This window comes from Taurulus bubalis, assembly GCF_910589615.1.
Source record: "Taurulus bubalis genome assembly, chromosome: 3".
In the NCBI taxonomy this organism is placed as follows: domain Eukaryota; kingdom Metazoa; phylum Chordata; class Actinopteri; order Perciformes; family Cottidae; genus Taurulus; species Taurulus bubalis.
The window spans coordinates 28,672,005-28,695,282 of NC_136591.1; the positions used below are offsets into that span (position 1 = coordinate 28,672,005).

The window sequence follows — 23,278 nt, forward strand, 5'->3', positions numbered from 1 at the left end:
TTCTTTACCTGAACTATGACGTGTCCGCATTTGTAATCTTTCTTCCGTTTTAGAGCAGAAATGCAATAACTTTGACTAAAGTCTGTCATTACTGTTTCTAACTTATGTAACGTCCACTTGACTTCTTTTAAACTGCATGTATTAAAAGTGTTCATTATTTCTGTAATTAAGATTATATAGAATGAATGTTTGTGCACCAAACATTAGGTTGATTTTATAAAACAGCATTCTGAACCTTCAAGCTCATCACAAATTGTTCTACATTTCAGTTTAAACTGTGAAAATAATCAAATGGCACAACTCTCATGGACTGAATACCAAAGCAATTGCACATTGTATTTTGTGTCAGTGCTTCAGAAATCACTCACAGCCACTCAAACCTCGTCATCATCACCATTTTCACTCTGTCACTCCGGAAAAAGTTGTGGATAAGTCGATAGCAAGTGAAAAGGGAACATGTGTAATCCTCAAGTCCAAATACTACAGTGAAACAAGACTGCACTTCAAGGCAAACAGCTGTCGGTTCCCTTTTCTGTGCATGGAAGGTCTTCATGCACTTTACTTAGGGTCCACTAGAGGTCAGTCTTCGATGTCTGTGGCACACAATGAAGGCAATGGTGAGGGTGTGTTTGTTGCAGTTTTGCATGCGGTCAGTTTACATGGGAATGCTAATTACCACTGACTCAATATGTGAAGAAACATTTGCATAATGTTTATGCGTGTGAGAGCTCATTCATGATTTATATCTGTTCTGTAGCTCTTACAGTGTTGTGTGAAGAGTGGTTGTGAAGGAGAGGAAAGAAAATTCATGTTCAAAATAAGGATGACGGTTGAACATGAATAAATGCTTCTGGAAACATCAGTAAGCTCCACCATTGTCCTGCTGGGGTTTGCTCCAGTAAGAGTTTGGCCCTTATTGATCTGACGACTTGCTGCCTCTTATGACGAACGGTTTGCACAGCTGCTGCTGCTACCAAGTCTCCACATGCTATCCACTTGGACTCAATAAGCGGGACATGTCCCTGCATGTCAGCACGTGATCAACTTCGACACTCCTGATAGTGGTCTCATGGATTCAGTGCAATTGTCAATTAATTGACATTGAAGAAGAGCCTGAATGCAATTGTGATAGTTATTTTCTCCTGTTGCGCTGATATTTTACATTTATGCTGTTTATTGCAAGAGTTTGATCATATCTGCTTAAAGGGACAGTGTGAACGTTTTCGTGGAATCTCGTGGTTTATGGCAGGTTGCAACCAATTAAAAAGCTTTCAGCTCAGCCCCCCTTTTCCAAGCGACAGTTATGTTTACAACAGCAAATTCAGCGTATAAAGTCATTAATATCTCACTAGAAACAAATGTAAAATGAAGAATACAGACATCCGTCAGTTTGAGTCATTCCTCCTGTCTGCTTTGTCTTTTACTTCAACTTAAAGATTTAACTCAAGTTTAGTAAAACATTAAGCTGTAGCGTAAGTTTAGGTGGAAGACTATACTCTTGCATGCTTAGGCCCATCATTTCTTTCTCATACATTTGCCAATCACTTCTCACGCATGCTCACTCATTGTTTACTTGCTGTCATTGTTCTGGGTGTCAATTGTGACATCAGCTGTTTAAATCAGCTTGTCTCCTCTATCACAAAGAAACAATTACATCTTTAGCCTATCATCTTGCTGTTGTCTAAATATGACTGTCTCTCTACCTTCAGTTCATTCATGTTGCTGTTACACACCCCTCCACCTCCCCATCTCTGTCCAACATTCATCAGATCCATCAACTAATCATTCTATCAGCCTCATCAGCCACCACCACCAGGTCAGAACGTGTTGGTCTAACAATAAAGTCTTTACCCCTTTAAATGGATTTTGACCAGCACTTTTTTTGCCCTTAGTGATGAAAGATAAGATCAAATAAACCCTTATTCATACTGAGGAGAAATTGCGTGCAACAGAGGCAATACAAAGAGTGCAAATATCAAAAAGGTCAAAGATAACAACCATGTGGGAATCCATAATATATACTCTATACACAATTCCAGTATCAGGTTAACAGCATGGCTACATCTAGGTGGGGTTGCATATAGATATGCATGTACAGTATCAAATCTGAGGTACAGGAAGTATACAAATGAGTGGTTAATGAAGGGTTATTATGGAATATTCAGGATTATGGTATTGCACAGTATTTCATGTGAGTCAGTTGAGAGAAGCTGAGTTCTGATAAATAATAAAAAATCTGATGTTGTCAGTTAATAAACACAAGTACTAGCTGAGTGTTCAGAAGAGCCCCTGAAAGTGGAAGACAAAACCGTCTGTGTTGGAGCGGTTGAAAGCTGGGAGAACTTTGCTGGGATAGTATAAATGATAGTTATGTGTTGTTTATCATGTTTGTTTCCTGTTTTGCAGCCTTTTGAACCAGCTATACGTGAATTCTCTCTTAAGTTAGGGTGCAAAGTCAACAATGATACGCTTGAACTAGTTTTTGTGATACTAAAGCTGTGTTGAAGTAAGGTTAATTTTAGTTACACTGTGTCAAGGTCCACACTAATCTCTTTAAATTGATTCTGCATTCATATTGCAATCTCAAAACCCACATGCTATTTTATGACGATGATTTTGCTTTTTTTGGTTTAAAATGAGCTTGGCTACTTGTGAAACAGTCTTGGCCCAGATATCCACTAGCTACACATGCCAGGGGGACATGCTCCACCATTATTTCATATTTACATGGATCAGTAACCTCAGTCCGATATTGGGATGAGTGTTACCATAGTCAGCTCATATTATGGGCTGCGGTGGGGAAAGTAGTTGTTCACACTCTGAAATGGATCGTGGCTCAAAGTATTTTTTAATGAATTACCTCATATAGGGCACAGATAACGCAAAAGTCCTACCAACTGTGTCACCCTAGTCTACTGATCTATAGGTGGCAGTAACACACCAAGATATGCAGCGATACACCTGCAACGGCAAAGAACATGACTGCAAACTAGTAAACATGAATGTAAACCATGCTGCATTTTACATAAACTTTAAAATCTGTGTTGCATATGGTTTTAGCACATTTATATATTTTTATTTAATATAAGTATGCAAAAATGGACACACCAGCTAATAACAAGGACAAAAAAGCTGAACAAAGCATCAGAGAAGTGATAGCTGCGAGTGGACTGAGATACCATCCATCTGTCACTCAAAGCCACACCCTCCATTATTATTTTTATCCAAAAGAGATAACCAGTTCAGAGAATGTGAAACCTATTTCACTGTGTGCCACATAATGCCAACACAGTGGACAGAGACTGTAGTCCACTGCTGCTTTCACAAGATGCTCGAGAACAACTTGTTCAAGTTCTGTGTTACAGCTCCTTATCAGTGGCCAAGGGGCATAACTCTACAGTTTCTGGATTATGCTTATGAATAAGCTTTGTAACTGATTATGATACAAATGTTTTTTAAACTATAAAGCGAATGTTTTAAATCTTTGATATTGTCTGTTGATCATAAAGATTAAAGTTTTAAATCTGCTTAACAAAGTATTTATTAAAGCCATAACATGATGAGACTTAAATGTCTTTCATGCAAAATATGAACTTGTAGTCGATTGAAATGTGCTGATGAAGATTTGATATAAACCTTTACAAAGGTGTCTCTTTAGCATTTAATATTGAGTATTAATAAAGTCACAACTATGTATTAATGTTTCACCTAAGAAGGAAAATACAAGATATTATTGGTGTCATGTTGCGATTTGATATTGTTGCTTTTCACAATGAGTAGTTATTATAAATAGTTAGACCTGTCACTGAAAACGGTAAGGAGAGCAAGACTTATGAAACAATTTGCCTTTGTCCCTCTACACGTACAGAGTGGACTTTGGAGCTGGGACATTACAGTAATGTATGTAAATCCCCACCAACCCCCATCAGAGCAACTCTGGTATAAAAGGCCAATGAGGAGGTTCGTCTGAGTTCCCACCAAAAGAGTCCAAAGGAGAGCCCACGATGGGGTACGCAAAGCTCTGTCTTTCCCTCTTGCTAACCACACTTACATTGGCTTGTAAGTATCTTTTTTTAATTGGCATAATGCTTTAGAATGGTGGTGCAATAAATGGATCACAATTGTACAAAGTGAAAACTCTTTTAAAAGTTAAATATCTTTCTTGCATTAGGAAACGTTCTAATGTTCCTATAATTGTCTTTACAGATTCCCAAGAAGAGCAGGGGACTTGCCTGAGTAAGTTACAGTACTTTCACAAGTTAATTACACAACCTGAAGATAATGTCAATGTTAATTACATAATTACATTGCATCTGTTCAAGTAATCTACAACTAGGACTATATATTATGAGATGATATGCAAATTGAACTTTGACACTAGCTCACACCTACATTTGTGCTGAGCAGCACATCACCACGCAAACGGACACTAAGTACTCTGTATTTAATAATTTGAGAAAATACACTTATTGTCAGAACATTCACAACGGCAGCACATACCACTTTAATCGTTATGTTTAAACTTTCACAATAAAAGCCTTTGACATACAGTATATACTGCATCACTGCTTATCAGGAGGAATTTCGATTCAGTGAATTTTGTGAAGAAGCAAATCAACAAAACAGCTTTCAATAAGTATTTTTCACAATAATTTGTGTCAGTATCTTTTAGGGATGTCCATCAGCCAACATTGATCTGAGAAGTTTGAATTGCAATTGCATAATTAAGGGTGCATTTGGAATGTTTACATTGACAACTGTGAATGGTCTATTGCATTTTCTTTCCTAACATTTCTGTATTAAAACACTATATGATGTTTTATCCATGCAGGACTTTTAAAATTATGGTTTAATTATTGAGGTGAAACCGTTGTACTTACTCAAATCCTTATCTTCTATACCAGTAAACCAGAGGTACAAACCCTACCACAAGTATGAATACCTGTACAATGCTGAGTCCTTGAACGCTATCAAAGGCGCTTCAAATCTGAAGAATGGACCGAAGGCCTTTTGCAAGGTATGTCACTGTAATGGCTATATTAAATAATTATATGTTCTATTAAATCAATTTAATGTACATCATTATCATTTTAAATTGAAAATCTAGCAGCTAAAAAAATATTTTAAAACAGGTTGAAATTGAAGTACCTCAGACTTGTAGTTTCATCATTCGCACCACTGGCTGTAGCCTGAGTGAGGTGGTTGACATGGACGCAGAGGGAAACCCTGTGTTCGGCCCTGGAGCCAACTCTGATGCCTTTGCTGCTGAAATGGAAAGGTACTTTATAGCAACAATGTTCCTAATCCAAGACATCCAGTTGCATGAACTCACATTATGAAATGAAACACATTTTCTGCAGGTTTCCTCTAAAGGTTGTGGTTGAGGGCGTGTACGACATGAAGCTGTACCCCGAAGACGGTGAGACAACCACAATCCTGAACATCAAGAGGGGTATCATCTCTGCCCTGGCTGTGCCTCTGCTGGAAGAAGATAAGAATAAGAATATGGTAAGTCTCCTACTACTGCATGCTAAAAATGTAACACTGTTCACATACTCATGTGAGAACTCTTTCCTACAACAGAATAAAAATAATGTGATGTCAACTCAATTATATGGATATCTTTGTTAAAAAAATGTTCAGCCCACTATTCATGGAAATTGCAAGACCCGTTATTCCATCAACGCTAGAGAGGACATTGCAACTGACATCAGCCTCAACAGGGACCTGTCCAAATGTGACAAGTTTAGCCCCATGAGAGTTCACACCAGCCCCATGGCGCTTATCTCTGGCATGGTAAGATATCAAAGCAACACATGGGTTGGTCGGGTTTGAAATGCTGACAAATTACATTGTTTCGATTAAGCAACACTGCTGACACGATGTTTTCAACTTCATCTATCTATCTATCTATCTATCTATCTATCTATCCATCTATCCATCTATCTATCAAACACAAATCACATTTCTGAAATAATTCTGTCTAAAGGACACTGTATTCAGAAAAGCACTTAATTAATCAAATGTGTTAATATTAGTACACATAGCATCGACAACATTGTTCAAATCATAAAATAAAAATCTTGCAGATAAACTTAATTATTTGTCTATCAGCACTACCCTCTTGCCCAGATGGTCAGAAGCACTCAGACCTGCAACTACAAGTTTGACAATGAGAAAAAACACATGTCCTCAGGGTCCTGCACAGAGAACCACATCATCATTCCATATTCTCACAAGTAAGTCCAACCTCACACGGGACTCTTTACTGTGTAAATATGGACATGGACAATCTGATACGTCTGGTTCAAAGACTCTACGATACTTTTCAACTTTGTGTTGTCTCCATAGGGGAGAATATGGAGTTACCAATGTTGGAAAGCAAGAACTGACTCTGGTTGAGGTTTCCGCTCACAACGACCGAGAATTTGACCGTAGTAAGCTTCTCTTCATACCTGTTTTTATTATTATATTTTTAGGGGAAATTAAGAAAAATAGAATTTAAGATATGAATAACTCAATGCAACACACTTTTGTATCAAAGGTGACATTGTCAAGGGTCTTCACATGGACACTGTTGAGGACAAGAGTGTTATTCAGGATAAAGATGCAGCTCTCAACCTCCTAAGAGAACTGGACTCTCTGCCCGAGACTGAGGGTGAGAGGAGGGCCCCCCTCTTCCACAAGCTTGTCACCATGGTCCGTGGAATGAAGACCGAGACCCTGAGCCCCTGCATTCCTGAGGCTCTTGCTGTGTCCCGTGTCCTGACCTACCAGGTTCTGGCCCAGTGTGGAACTCCTGAGTGTAGCAGCGCCATCATGCAGATCCTCAGAACTTTCGACAGCTCCTCACTCGAGGTAGATGCCGGTGTTTTCGCGATGGGACTCGTGTCCAATCCCTCTGCCCTCCTGATCAATGACATATTCGAAATGGCCAAACACAAGACCAGCAAACCCATCATGTATGCCCTGAGCAATGTCGTCAAAAGGTTAGTGAAATTAATCACGCGTCTAAATTAAATAACGAACCTTTCCCCTTTTGATGTAAAAAGGTACATAGGCTTTTGGTTCTAAGTGTCTTTTTTTTCCAACAGGTTTTACAAAGCTGAGGGAAAGCTGATCCCCGAGATTTACTCTGTTGCTGAGACCATGACTGCCCAGTTGGGTGACTGTTCTGGTGATAAGGACACCACTTTCTTGACATTGAGAGTGGGTAACCTTCCTTATTAGCCCAAATAGAAATGACTGCCAACACCAAGGAGCCCAATATCAATGTGTCCTTTGATTCCAGGTTATTGGAAACATGGCTCCAGCTCTGGTAGCTGCTGGTCCCGCACTCAGATCTGCTGTGATCCAGTGTGTGAACCAACCTGATGCTTCCCTAGCTGTGCAGCAGGCTGCCATCCAAGTGTTCAGGCTGACTCCCGTCCCCGAAGAGGCAAGTTAAACTATTTCAAAGATTTGAAAGACTATTGGAATCATAATTTATAGTGGATATTAATTGTATTCATGTCCATCGGTCACAGGGCAGAGAGGTTCTCATGCAGGTGCTTATGGACAGCACCAGCCCCATGCAAAAGCGTATTGCTGCATATCTGGTACTTATGAAGAACCCCCAGACCACTGAACTGGCCCAGCTGGTTGATGCCATACCCAATGAGCAGGATCAACAAGTCAAGAGCTTTGTGATCTCCCACCTTACCAACATTTTGTCCTCAACTGAGCCAGAGACGCAAGAGTAAGTGAAAAGAAGTTTAAGATTAAATTGATATTTCTTGAGTTGTTTTACAACATGGCGAGTATGAGTTCTGATTTGATCACCATCAGACCTTTAACAGTAATATTGTATTCTTTCCAACAGACTGAGAGAGAAGATTCAAGATGCCCTGCAGGGTAATGAGGTTGGGCCCACAATGGACCCCAGCAAGTTCTCTTGCAACTACAAGATCGGATCTGTGGAAGGCAACATGTTCTTTGAGAGTACTAGTTATCTGCCCAAGGAGGTCATGCTTGAAATGACTCTGAAGGCATTTGGCTATGACATCGACATGATTGAGGTAAACATTTTGAGCGGTTTTAATCCAAATTTTGCATTGAAATGTATTCAGTTGGCTGATTTGTGACACTGAAAAATGTATTACTTTTACAGATTGGTTTGGAGGGGAAAGGATTTGAGCCAACCATTGATGCCCTGTTTGGAAAGAATGGCTTCTTCCCCGACACTACCCTGAAGACAATGTACTTTGTTTCTGAAAACATGCCATTCAGAATCAATGAGATTCTACAGAACATGCTCCCTTCTCTGAAGAAGGACAGGATGAAGAGACAGGTACTCAGAACAATCTGTTTTGTACACATGACTAAAACAACTGTAATCATGATGATACATTTTTCTGTAAGGGAAAAATATTCTAAGAAAGTGTGAACATCCATGTTTAGGCCTCCCAGAACCTGATGAGGGAGATCGGACGCAACCTCAACAAACTCGTGAGGGAATTGAAGACAGCACAGTCTCCTGAGGCAATGGTTTATCTTAGACTTTTGGGAAATGAGCTGGGATATCTAAGGACCAACGAAATGGAGGAGATGGCCTACTCTGCTGCCATGATGATTGACAGCATGTTCAAGATGTTCCCAACTGATGTAAGGACCTTTTTTTAAGAGCAAATTATTTCATTTAGTATTCCCTTGTCTGTGATTTTAATGTCCCATGTGTATCTTCATTTGCCACAGATCATGATGGCACTGATGACCAAGGCTGACAACACAATCTTTGCCCACTACATCTTCATGGACAATGAATTCTTCCTGCCTACTGTCACTGGTGTGCCTCTGAAAATTACAATGTCTGGTACTTTCATCCCTGGTATCAAGGGTGGACTTCAGGTTGCTCGTGACATGGTAATTATTCATAAATGTGTTTAAATTCCAGCAATATCTTTTCACAATAAATAGCATCAACAAAACCCTTTACGTTTCTCCTATGTGTCCACACAGAGTGAAGTGACCTTCATGCCCTCTGCCGGCATTGAGATTGTATCTCACATTGGCTCCTACATCCCTGAATATGTCAACTCTGGATTAGAGATGCACAGCAACTTTTTCCATGAAAGTGGGCTTAAGGCCCAGATCTCCATGGGACCTGCCAGTGTCAAGCTGACCATCCCTGCTCCAACAAGTCCAATCAAGCTCATCCAAATGACGTAAGTAGAACTTTTGGAAAGCGCAGCAGGCAGAAAATGTTTTACACCTCTGGTTGCAATGCAACTGCAGTAATAATGTTATTTAACCAGGTTGAATACAGCCATGTTGGGCCCCTATATAGGGTGACATTTACACATGATAGTTAAACTGTGTAAAACATTACAATAATCATGAGCAAATATATTGATGTTACACATCAAATTAAACAAGAGAACCTGGGCTACAATAATTACTCAGCCATTTCAACACAACTCAAACACCAACTAAAATAATTATTAAAATTTCATAATCATAATTTTGTCACGAGTCAGCCCACTCGGTATGTTTCCGGAACTAGCAACCCGTAGCTCGCTGCCATCAGAAAAAAAGCAAGACAATTCCACACAGATTCCAAATCTATTCACCAAATCTCTCTGCTCCAAAGCATCACCGAGATATGAACCAAAGAACACAGCAACATGAATCGCTTCATCACTTTACAGTCAGCAAATACTGCCTACCTTTGTTGATTAGAAGAAGAAAAACGCATTTTCCCCGGTAAATCCACACTGATATAAGTGTATTGAACACCATAAGTAATATACGAGTGAAATATAAGGTTTGGTACATGAGAAAATTCAAATGGCACAAATTTTGGAGAATTCTCTCTGTACTAAACCCTCTCTAACTTTGTTCTGCTTCACTTTTTCAAAGTCTAACTTTGCAGAGAGACTGTTCACATATTGAGCTATGATTTGGGAGAGACCTCTAAACCTTACTGCTGCATCATTTCAAAGAGATAATCATCCTGAAAGTGCTTTTTTTATAGGCGGAGCTGAAACTTCTATTTTTGCTGTATTTCAGTCTTTATTTACTCTTAAACAGTAACATATATACGAATATTTACACATCTGAATAAAAGCTCACATGGATTGCCTTTATTATAACACCAACATTCCTCAAATAGCACTTGTGGTTGCAGACATACACCCTTTTTAGTTTGGGTATGTTATTTCGAGCAGAATCCTAAAAAATACCTTGGTTTTTTAAAAGGTTAAGTGCAAACTCTTTTTCCCCCGCTAATTAGGTCTCATACAAATGATTTAGGGGATCTTATATCTTGGATTGCAACAATTTCAACGTTTCTACATTTAGATTAAAACAGCTAAAGATGCATTCTGACCTTTATACATTTAACATTTAGAAACACCCTAGTGGCAGTGACTGGATCAGAGGTGAAGACCATCCCCCCGATGGTGATGGACAAGGTTGATGTTCAAGAGTGCACTCCTTTCTTCGCTGGAATGAAATACTGCACTGCTCTGCAGTACACTGATGCTTTCTCCCAAGAGACAGCCCCCTACTTTCCCCTCAATGGAGACAGCAAGTGAGCAAACCACCAGCACATCATTTTCTTTGAAAAATGTATCACTTATCAATATTGGCTAAATATCTGAATTATCTACATAGATTTGCTGTAGAACTCCACCCCAATGGTGAAGTCATTGAGTACACCGCCACTGTTGCCTACGAGCTCCTTAGAGAGGGAGAAGAGGGCCGGCAGAAGGTTGACTCTGTGAAGTTTGTTCTAAGGGCTGAAGGTAAAGTATAATATGTACAATATGATAACCCCTTTCTGTCTTCTTAGTCGCTCAAGTGGCAAAACAAGTTTATGTAGTCATGTAATATGAATATATTTGTTGGTCAACAACAGGTTCAGAGTCCACTGAAGCCAGAGCAGTCATGAAATATAACAGAAGAAAGAATGTCATCACAGCTGACATCCAAGTCCCTGACTACGATGTGGAGGCTGGACTCAGGCTGGGTGTTGTTGATGGAAACACCAAGGGCAAAGGAACTCACTCTATCTCTCTTGACTTCATAAACAAGAACATCCCTCAGCTCTCTCTGGTTGGCCGTGCCAAGTAAGAAATCAACCATCAATCCTCGTTAACATTAATGACACCCTCACAATTACTTGTATGCTAACTTACTGGCACATTTTTCAGTCTGAAGGCCATGAAGGAGGGTATGCTGCAAGTACAACTTCTTGTCCCCTCAATAAATGCTGATGCCACCATCACAGCCAACATGAAGCGTGTTGAGGAATTAGAATTGGAACTTAAGAGTGAAATCAAGATCATGGCTGCAAACTCTGAGCAGAAAATTGCAATGAAATATGGTAATTTTGCAGTTATTTTCCAGAATATTACATGCAAATGTATTTAATAGTGGCGTCCTTTTTTGACAAATACATTTAAACCTAGGTTGCATCCTAACTGGAGCTACATCATACATCATTACGAATTATGGTTAACATTTTGGACCCTGATATGGGTGTCTTTTGTCTAAGAGAAAATGCCACAGTAATTGTATTCCCAGAAGTGTAACCTGGGTATTAGAGGAATATTACCTCATGTTTAGGGATTCCATTAATTGTTTTCTATCGTTGCAGATGCCAGCAAATTTGAGATTGAGTTCAAGTCTGATGTGAACACTCACACCACCAGCTTGCCAAATGCTGATGTGGTTGAGAAGTATGGCAACCAACTTCTTGACACGCATGTGGGGCAGACTGACATGAAAGTCCGTCACATCTTCAAGAAGTTTGTGGAGGTATGACTCTTTGATTTTAAGAATATTCACAGTTTCTGTTCTGTTCTTATTTTCAATGTTGAAAATTAATAAAATACTGGATATTGTTTTCTTAGGCAGCAAACAACTACATGGAAAAGTATGGCACTGATATCCCTTACATTCAGAACTTCAGAGTACCTGATATGCCAGAGATTTCCCTGCCAGAGACACTGTTCCTGAATACGTAAGCAAGAAAAACTCTGAGGTTAATGTTTGAAGACACTTGCATTTTATCCAGATATGTATTCATTTTACTTTTGTCTTCATAACAGTGAGGCAAAGGCTGTGTACCATTTCAACAATGAGCATTTCACCATTGCTATCCCTCTACTTCTTGGAGGAAAGTCAACACAAGAGCTTCACTTCCCACCAGCTTTGACCACACCCACCGTGTCTCTACCTCAGTTTGGACTAGAGATTGTCTCCATGGAAATTCCAATCCCAGAGCTTGTTGTCCCCGAGAGCTTTACTTTGTCCATTCCTCTTTTTGGAAAAGCTGAGGTATCAACTCTGATGAAGAGCAACCTATATGACATGGAGGCCTCAATGGCTGCTGGGAAAGATGTTGTGGGAACACCAAGCTACTCAGCTGAGTTTGAAGTAAAAGGAACCTCACCAATTGACATCCTCTCAATAAAGATGAAAGGTATTTCATCGTAAATATCATTCATAAAACCAGAATTTGATAAATGGATTAACACACAGTTAAAAAGGTTTTCAGTTACAGTTTTCAAGTCATACTGATGTGAACAAATTACACTTACTTTTGGATACAGTATTACAGTGAACAATGTATATGTTATCAAGCTATAAATCATCTGTTCTTTATTTGTGCTTTATGTAGGCTTTGGAATGTTGGCCACCACTGATTCCATCAAGGCTGAATTGAAAAGCTCTTTGGAACATAAATTCCTTGAAGCCATGATTAGTATTGTTGAGGACCTAACCATCACAGACAAAATCAATTTGAAATCAAACGGCAGGATTGAAGCCACAAGCCCATTGGGTCTTAGTATTATACTCAAGCACAATGCCATGACTGGATTCAACACTGAAGAAATTTCTGCTGATAGCAACGTTGAGGGAACATTCACGGCTGGACCCATGTATGGCAAGACCATTTCAACCCAGTCATTCACCATCTTCCCATTCAGGCCAGAAGCAAATATTGATTCTACTGTTGAGTTTGACTCCACAATTGGTAAGGCCCAGAACAAAATTGCAGCAACTCTTGCCAATGGTGAATTCTCAGTTGTGTCTAACATCAATGCCTTTGAAGACACCTTGACCCATGTTGCTGAGCTTTCCTTTAAAGACAGCAAGCTGTCACTGAAATGTGATGCAAATGCCCTTGCTCTTGGTATGAAGATACGTAACCAGGCTGAATCCTCTGTTGGTGCTGGTGAAGTCCTCATGAGAATGGAGACAAGTGCAGATCACTCTGAAAACCGTGTTTACTCTCTGCTGACTGCCTCTCTTGATGTCAATGGCCTGGCTGTGAACAGCGATGCAACCATGAAGCTCCTTGAGAATGAGGCTACTCATAAGGCTACTCTGAAAATGAACAGGGATGGTTTGACCACAAGTGGAACAACCACCCTCCAGAGTCCCCTGTCTATAGAAAACACCTTCAACGCTGCGCTAGATGCTTCAATGGCTACTCTATCCATTACCAACAAGGCTGCAATGTCTGACATCAAGGTTGATTATGCCAACACTCTGACCATTACTCTCTCTGGCCTTGACTTCAACTCAAAGGCTGAAGCCCATGCCAGTGAGTATGTCACTTACACTCATGATATCACCGTTGACATGAAACCCTACACTGCCGCTGCAAATGTTAAAAACAATCTAAAACTTCTGTCAGCTGACTTCATTAATGAAGCTCACCTGCAGGCAGAGCTTTACAAGATGGATCTGACTGGAAGCCTGAAAGCCATCTATGGTGAGGAAGAGATCAAGCACACCTATCAGGTAAATTATGCTGATATGACAGCGAACGCAAAGTGCAGCACCACTGGAAAAGTCTTGGGAACGCACATGAGCCACAACACCGAGCTTGAAGTTATTGGTCTTGCTGCCAGGATCACCAATGATGCCCGCTTCAACTCACAGCCAATGCGCTTCGACCACACCATCCGTTGCAGCATTGTTCCTTTCGATTTCAACCTTGATGCCATTTTCAATGCTGATGGAGACATGACCATGTATGGAAAGCACAGTGCCCAGCTCTATGGCAAGTTCCTCCTTAAAGCACAACCCCTGGCTTTTGCTACCTCCCATGAATGCAGCGCATCAATAAACCAGCAGCTAGACACCGGTTTTGCCCTTGAGACAATTACTGACAACAAGATGGATACTGTTATGTCACTCCAAGAGCAGAAGACCAGTTTTAGAATGAAGTCTAAATTGAATGACCACATTTTAAATCAGGATATGAGTGTTTACAACACTGCTGAAAGAACTGGATTTGAGGTTTCTAGTACCATACTCACAAACATCCTAAACACAGTCTCCACAGATAAGCAGGAATTTACCATCTCTGGCTTCCTCAAGTATGACAAGAGCACAGATAGTCACATTATTCAGTTTCCTATTATTGAAAGTATTTCTACTTCCTTTGAAAGCACCAAGATGCTTATTGTAAATGTTGCAGAGACATTGCAAAACAACATCAACAATGAAGACATCAGGACTAAACTTGAGGCTCTTTCACAACATGTAAGTGAGTATGTTGCTCAATTGAATATAGAAGGCTACCTCATTCAGCTGAAACAGTACTTCAATGATTTTACCCCAAACTATGCAATCTCCATGGAGGATGTGGACGCCTCTTTGAGCAATCTGAAGATTATTGTAGAGAAACTGTTGGCCGATCTCACAGTTTACTTCCAACATGTTGTTGGTATGGTGAGAGAGATTATTGTTAGTGGCACCCTACCTGAAACCCTCATTCAGAAGCTCCAGCAACAGCTAAATGCAATTAATGTGGAGTATGACGTCCAGGCAATGGTTGTATATGTGATTGATACCATGAGGGAGGTTATCGATGAGATTCACTTGAACAAGCTCTGTGGCAGCAGCATTGAATTCCTGCGTGATATTGATTATAAGTATGATTTCAAGGCCACTCTAGTGAAAATCATGGGCAATATTAAACAAATGATTGAGAGCTTTGACATGCAGAAATGTGTTGCTGAGCTGAAGAACTTCATTTCATCCATCAACTTGAACACTCGTATTGAAAAACTAGTGAGTCAGATTCCAACAGAGATTTTCAGCGATATAACAGATTACATTAAGAAAATGTTTCAGGACCTTGACATCCTAAGTAAGATCAACACATTATATGCCAAGTTAAGAGAGTTGATTGCTAAGGTTGAGATTGACAAAAAGGTTGAGGTTGTCTTGGAAAAGGTTGTGGAGCTCATCAAGCAGTTTAGAATAGAAGAAAATATCAGGGCTGTGGCAAACATGGTGATGGATGCAGACATCCCTACCAAAATCATGCGAGTCTTCCAGGGTGCTTTTCACTATTTGAAAACAACTGAGGTTAAGGATATTATTTCACAGTTGAATTTATATATTGGCATTATTGAGCAGAAATTGAATTCATTTGATTATAAAGACTTTGTTGATCACAGCAATCAAATGATAACAAAGTACACTACTCATGTGAATGACCTGATCAGGTTTCTTGAAATCCCCCAGAAACTTAATGCAACAAGAATGTTTGCCAACGTTGTCGTATCCTCTGTCAGGGGTTCTTTGGAACAGGTGAGAGAAATTCAAATTGCAGAAGTGAAGGATATATTCGACCAGGTTGTGTTAAATAATATGAACGCATTTGCTGAAATTCTAAAGCAAAAAATTGCAAAACTGGATGTTAATGCTGAAATTACCTCTTATCTGCAGTTAACAAGGAAGTGCTACACTGAGTTAATAACCATTGCCACTGATATGTTCAGCAGTATGGTTAAGAAGGTGGCCCCTGAGACAAAAATTATCCATGAGGTATTGCAGATAATTGAGGGACTCATTACTGGACTGATGAAAGCCGAGCTGAACATGCCATCCTTCACCATTCCTCTCACCGATCTTGTTGTGCCTTCCGTGAAATTCAGCATAGATACGCTACACGAGTTTGAAATCCCATCACAGCTGTACATCCCTGAGTTCACTGTCTTGGGCTTCCACACTGTGCAAGCCACCATTATCTCAACTAATGAAATTAAGCAGATAATTATTGACTTAATTGATTTCCTTTTCATCTTCGAAATGAAGATGTTTGATATGGGTGCTTCGTTTGGAGACCTGACTATTAACTACCTTCCTGCCCTGCCTGAGTTTTCACTTCCTGAACTTACTGTACCCGAGTTCTCCTTTCCCACTCTTCCTCATGTTCCAGCAGAGGACCTTATAAAGACTCTCCAACTCCCACCATTTCAGCTGCCAATCATTCCCATTGAGGTCAGGATTCCAAGATTTGGTAAACTGAGTTATGAGATAAAAGTCAACTCCCCAATCTACACTATTAGGAATGGTGCTGAAGTCCAGAACTCTCTTGATGTAGATGAGACTCCTCAGCTGACAGCTTTTCTGACTTCCCAAGGGACATCCCTCCGCTTTGAAGTCCTTAACTTCAACCTGGATTCCACTGCTCGTATTGCTATTCCCAAGCAGTATTGTGTGATTGCGTCTGAGACTTTTAAATTCACTCACAATTTTCTTGAGTTGGACCACCATACATCTCTGACATTGAATGACTTCTCAGCCCAGGCCTCAGCCAAGACCATAGTGAAGGCCAACACAGCATCATATAATGCTGAGCTTTTAAACGAAGTTTTCTTAGCTACTAAGGGTGGTTTATCTGCCACTATTGACACGTCCTATAAACATGTGCTCAACCTCCCCATCATAGGCCTCACTGGTGAGATATCTGTAACTCAAAAAAGTCTGGCCCGCCAAGAAGGTACTTCTCTTACAATAACTGTTGGAAATCAGGGTACTACCACATTTAACTCTCATGACAGTACACACAAGAGTGACTTGGAAGTTACTGTCAATCCAAGTACTGTCAAGTTGATCTTCATTAGTGACACAGATACAATCCTTCTGAAGATGAGACAGACCCTGAGTGCTGACTTTGACATCTTCAGATATTTCAAGTTTGATGTTCGCTCTGAAGCAGAAGGCCCATCAATCAAAAATAACCTTTTAGTGGGATCAGTTTATGCCAATCTGCATGACCCAAAGCTTGAACTGAAGGCAACCCAAAGCACAGATTTAATAGGTTTCTTTAATGGAGCCCTATACAATGTGATCGATTTTTCTCTTTGTCCCAAAGAGGTTGTTTTCAGCCTTCAGAACAAGGGAAACACTAAGGTACATTTTAATGATGCTCTTATTGCCAAAATTGATCTCCAGAATGATTACTCCGCAACAATTAGGCCTGACATGCAACATATGAATACTGTAGCTCTGGCCCGTCTTAATCAGTACAAAATGTTCTGGAACTTCACTGTAAACAACAATGAGAGGGAGGCTGTCATGCTTACTGCTGTCGAAGGGGAAGCAAACCTTGATTTCCTGACTAAGCCAATCAGCATTCCTGAGATATATATTCCATTTGTTTACGTACATATCCCAGCTATTAGTGTTCTTGACTTGTATGACCAAACCGGGCTGAAACACATTTTGACTACCACTGACCAGACTGTTAATGTGGATGCCAAGATCGTTTACCAGAAAAGCCAGGCTGCCCCCCTTGATATGATGAGTCTGAATCAGACTCCTTCTGTGGGTAACCTGATCACTGAGCTGTCCTTCAAGTCTGCCGTCATTAATCTAAATGTCAATGCTGGACTCTATGCTGAGAATGACTTTGTGTTCCGTCTGGGAGCTACCACAGCCTCTGTGTTTGAGGGACTAAAAGCCACATTTGATGGTACCACCAGTCTGACCACCAAGAGAGGAATCAAATTGGCCAATTCCCTTTCCCTTGAAAATCTTCATATTGAAGGCACTCATGACAGCACCGTCAGTATGAGTACTGAGACCTTTGAAAGTGCTCTATCTGTGGCTACTGTTGCAAAGATTGCCCTGCCTATACTCAACCTGGAGGCAAACCAAAATTTAGTTGCAGACACCAAAACCAAAGCAAATGCTGTTTCAACCTTGAGGATAAAGGGAGACTTTAACCTCCCTTTGATCAATGCTGTTGGAAAGGCAGAGGCAGACCACAGTCTGAAGCTGGAGGGAAGCTTTGAGTATGTTTCCATGGAGTCATCTACAAAGGCCAACATGGATGGCACAATGCTTGAAGACTATCTACTTTTGGGAGTCCTGGATAATGACATTAATCTGTATCTGAATAATGATGGAGTACGCTCCACCTCCAAGGTTATTGCTGATGCCAAGCTTAACCAAGGCACCACCAAGTTTATTGGCATGGATGTAAATGAGAATCTTGCTGTAGAAGCCTCCCTTACCCGTGTGTATGCAGTGCTGAAATATACTGGCAACAATGAGGCAAACCTGTTCAGTTTCAACACCATGGGGAAGCATATTGCCCAGGCAACCATTGACTTTGCACCAACGTCTTCATTGACTGCTGATATGGAGATTGACATATCTCAGCAGAGCAGCCTGGGTGACCTCACCATCTCTCAGAAGACCATTGTTGAAGTGACAGCTGCCAAGCAAAATATATCTACAATTGGCAAGTTTATCAGCCCACTGTACACTACAAATGTTGCAGCTGAAGTAGAGGGTGATGCTCCAGTCTTCAAAGTCAACTTTAGGTCCTCTGCAACCTCTGCCATTGTCTTCGTGGAATATGACCTGGACTGTAAGTTATTTTTAGTATATAATATTACCGTTACATTTGAAGCAAAGCATAATTTACTGTACTTAAATCAATTCAATTCAGTTTATTTTAAATAGCCCAACATCACAAATACAAGTTTGTATTAACTAAAGTGTATGTGCCTCCTCAGCTTCCATTTCTATAAACTTTGAAAATGCTGACATAAGCCTCACTGGGAAGGCCGTTTTCACCCACACCGATCTGACCATGGACATTCAACACATTATTTCCCATACATTGAGGTAACAGTTATCAGCACTGTGTGAGATAAGATTGGAATTTAAAGTTGTAATTTCCCTCATTACTCCAGATCACACACAGTCTTACACGTAACCCAAGGAAAGACACCATAAGATCTAAGCTATTTGCAATTATGTTCTGTAAATTGTTCTGTTTCTTGGTTGGCCTTGTTTATGACACACGCCTTGTTTATGACACATTCCTGCCTGTCTCTACAGTGACTCTCGCCTCGCCCTGATTGTGGACATGATCAGCCCTGCCTTCACTGACATGAATTTACGTTATGCTGTTCGCAAAGATGGAATCAGTGCCACAATTTCTATCCCATCTAGTGGCTTTCTGGGTCTTCAGCTACATGGCAGGGCCCTATCTCAAATGAATGCCAGGCTTTACGGACGTTATGCTGTGAGAAGCTCAAACTGCTATTATATTTGCAGAATTACAATGATCAAAAGTTGTTTTATCTCATGTTATGTTTCTACTGTTTAACAGTCTGATCCTGGGAAGGATGTTGATATCTTCACCATCAGAGCTACTGCCAAGGATGCTGATCAAATTAATCTGAAGATGGTCATCAACATGGAGGTCCCTGACATCATGATCAGTGGACTACAGGGAAGACTTCCTGCCATCACTTCTTCTTTGTCTAGCTTTGCTGCAAAATACCAACTGTTCAAACATGCTGCTCAGCTAAAGAATCTTATTATTTACTATACTGAGGAGGTCCACAACATTGCAAACACCCATGCCCCACATCTGAGCCAGGTATCCATCCTCTTTAGGAACACTATTGCTCACTACCAGCAGACTGTTCAGGTCTTCCTGGATGATGCCATCAAGGTCCTGAGAGAGACCCAAGTCAAACTGCCTGGCTCTGAGGAGATGACCCCTCTCATTGAGGTGGTCAATAAGATGACCAAGAGCATTACAACTGCGCTAGAAAAGACAATTCACCTGGTGGCTGTTAATTTAGAGCATTTTTTCACTGCCATGTTTGGCATGGTCAGAAAAATTCAGGTGACAATGCCCATCGGTGACGTCATGGCTGGAGCAAAAATAATTGATGAGATTAGGCACTGGTTAAAGACTATGCCTAATCCTATTGTAGATTTTCTGAAGCACCTGGAGAGTGTAGACATGTTCCTGAAGAAACTGGGTGACACCTTAAAATTGTTTGTTGACAAAGCTCAGGACTTTGTTGACAACGCCCTAAAGTCTGATGTACTTGAGGCCATTGCTGTCTACATAAATGCGTTCTATGACATGCATATCACCTTAATGAAAACAATAACCAAGTACGCGAACACATCTTTTGACACTAGTTCTATAAATGGCAGCATTAATTACATTCTAGATATTTTAAGATCTGTAGTGAATCAATTTTACTACAATGCTACGGACTATCTGAAGCAGGCTCAATACATGTCTTATATAAAAATTAATGGAAGAAAAATTGAGATTAATCTTTGATTCCACCTTCACCAATAAGCTACAATATTGAAATGCTACTCCTTGAATTGCTACGGCATTATCTTAACATAAATGTCTAAGTGTTCAAAATATTTAAAAAAAACTAAAACATAGATAAACAAATTCTATATGAAGGGAAACTATCTCATTCAGTTTCATTTAAACATAGATGGATGGATAAACATATAATAATGGCATTATATGTAACAACGGTGCATATAACAACCTGTATGCTATGTGTGTTGCATGTCTCATTTTTCTATCTTTGTGTTGGATAGTGCTGTGAAATAAATGTAGTTTATTAAATCCTGTTGTGCAGCATTTTTTCCCAATGTTTAAAGACACTACCTTACTTACTTCTGCATGGAAATTAACAACTAATTATAGATTTATTATGCCTATAAACCACAATGCATACTTAAACTACAATATGAATATTTGGAGCTGGTTGCACTATGTTGGCTGTTTTTCATTCTATCAAAGAAAAATTGCAATACAATTCAATTGAATTGGTGAAAAACTACACTTAACAACTTTGCTAACAGGATATAGTATTACTATACATACTAGTGTATTATACTATTTAATAGTATACTATTTAATAGTATATTAAAAAAATACAGTTAAAATATATCTGAATATCATGAAATCTGACATAGTTGTTATGATGTGCAAAGAAAAGCCCAGCATCCAGTTGAGCAAAGTTGATCAAGTTACATCTGCACGGCCACTTGGGCTGTCAAAATTGGATTAAATCTGACATTTAAATATTTGTTCTAAAAAAATACATAGGTTTTAACTATTCAAACGTTTACTTATTATGTCCATGACGCAGCACTGTGCAGCGTGACACGGTGTGCCAGATTAACTTTAGTCAGATTCCCTTGTTTTTATTTATTCTTGTTGCTTGCTTTGTAAGCCTGCAACGGACGAAGAACAGCTGATTTATGAAGATAAAATGAGGATTTGTCTATCCAATACCTCTTTATATTAATACAAAAATCTAAACATGATGGCATCCAGTGGTTGTGTTAGACTTCCACCTTGCTTGTCATTTTGACGGAAAGGGTTGTAAAGATTCCGTCACAATCTATTTTTACCCGCCATTTAAAATTTAAAAATATGATAACACACAGGCTAAAAGCATATTTTAAGGAGGAGTCTGTGATTCTAATCTAATACACTTTTTGTCAACTTCAGCAAATATTGCTTCACGGTCTGCTAGCTGTCCGTTCTGTGTGTGCAATGAAAAACAGTTGGTCGTGCACAGTCCTAGCTCTCAAAGTTCAAAGCTTCTATTGAGGTTTTCGAATGAAGTTTCTAATTGCTACAGTTGCAAGCCTTCCTTTTTGTGCGTGCGGCAGCACGTGGGAAAGAAAAAGAGTTTCTAATTTTTACTGGTAAGACTTGTGACCTCATAAATTCTCATCAGAGCTCTCTCAGACCTACAACCTGAAACTCAAAACAACTGTGTAGTTGTTCAAACGCTTTAAACTGTAAATTTGACAAATGTGCTTTCTGTAGACTACATTTTATATCAGATTCATGAACAGGCCAACACATGCAATGTCTATTAGCAACCAAAGGGGGACCCTATAACATATTCTTTATAAACCATTGAATACTAAAATTGTATAACTTAAATGGGAATCTGCATGTTGGTGAATCAATCTGTACCAAAAAATAGACGGGTACTTTTGTCTTTGTTGTGGCTGGAAAAAATTACTATGCCACAGTGATAAATGTGTTTGGCTGTCTTATGGTCAGTAGATTTTGTTCTGCATATCATTTAGCTTCCAGCTTTAATATATACAATTTTATTTTTTTTATAAAATGAGTCATAAAGGGAGAGACAATTTCAACTGAACCCCTGACTGAGCTTTTGAGGAACATTGTCAGAAACTGACACCTTTGATCTCTCTTTGTCTCCTAAACAGTATTAGAACATGTTATCAACTAGTTCCTGAAGATACAAGGAGATACCAGTCAGTCAGATGTTATTTTAGTGCGTCACATTCAAAAGTGTACTTATAAAAAGTTTCCACAACAGTCTATGCACACAATGTTATGTATTTTTCTGGACAGAAATACTTGTGAACCCCAAACATGTGCATTGCTTAAGTTACACGCCTATATCATGACAGCTCTTATGTAATGTTATGAAATCAATTAAAACCTAAGCCCGCCCCAACATGTATGATGCATTCTGGAAGCTCAGCACTGAAAGCTGGGCCAACTTAATATTGGTTAATTGTCAGTTATGCAATTTCAAAAGCCTGCTGTTTGCCAACAGACACACACACACACACACACACACACACACACACACACACACACACACACACACACACACGTAGAATTATACATTAACTGATGGGAGCAACAATAAGATAACTCAACAACATGTTTACCAGACTCTACTTTAATTATCAGATACATTTCTATAATAGTTAAGTCATGCTTTTCAGAACCTTGAGGAACAGCCACAAACACTGGGAAAAAAACAGATTCCGAACTCTCTATCTAAGCACTGTCACAATAGCTCTTCATATTCAAAATGCAGGTGAGAGGCACACAGGCCACAGCATTAGATATTTGTTCTGTTGTTCAACACTGCCCTGACAGAGCTCTTGAGATTACAGTTTTAATGTGGTTGTGTAATGGCCCGTGGGCAATCCTAATGAATGACACAGCCATATTTCAGACATGTCAAAGAAAATCACAGGTCTAAGTAGTACAGTAACATTAATAATAATGTAAATCCATTTACCTGGCTCACTGGAAAGGCTTGGTACCTAAAAGGAATGAATGGAAAGGAGAAAGTTGATTGGTTCCTCTTAATCAACCTTAGAAGCCATTTAAGATTAAGAAGGAATCTGT

General features: G+C 39.6%; 1 protein-coding gene across 1 annotated transcript; it reads left to right on the forward strand.

Annotated features, from left to right (window-relative positions):
• Positions 1-4,004: 4,004 nt before the first annotated feature.
• Positions 4,005-20,045, forward strand: LOC306734403 (apolipoprotein B-100-like; the record flags this gene model as incomplete). The annotated part of the gene is made up of 28 exons (XM_079215760.1): positions 4,005-4,059; positions 4,905-5,017; positions 5,133-5,278; positions 5,361-5,508; positions 5,644-5,796; positions 6,115-6,239; positions 6,352-6,437; positions 6,545-6,989; positions 7,095-7,209; positions 7,292-7,438; positions 7,527-7,738; positions 7,862-8,057; positions 8,150-8,329; positions 8,440-8,643; positions 8,734-8,901; positions 8,998-9,203; positions 10,388-10,570; positions 10,654-10,784; positions 10,898-11,108; positions 11,193-11,365; positions 11,639-11,799; positions 11,895-12,004; positions 12,093-12,466; positions 12,665-18,670; positions 18,819-18,930; positions 19,147-19,333; positions 19,421-19,930; positions 20,037-20,045. The coding sequence occupies 28 exons, from the start codon at positions 4,005-4,007 to the stop codon at positions 20,043-20,045; spliced, it is 10,866 nt and encodes a 3,621-aa protein (XP_079071886.1).
• Between the last annotated feature and the right edge of the window lie 3,233 nt (positions 20,046-23,278).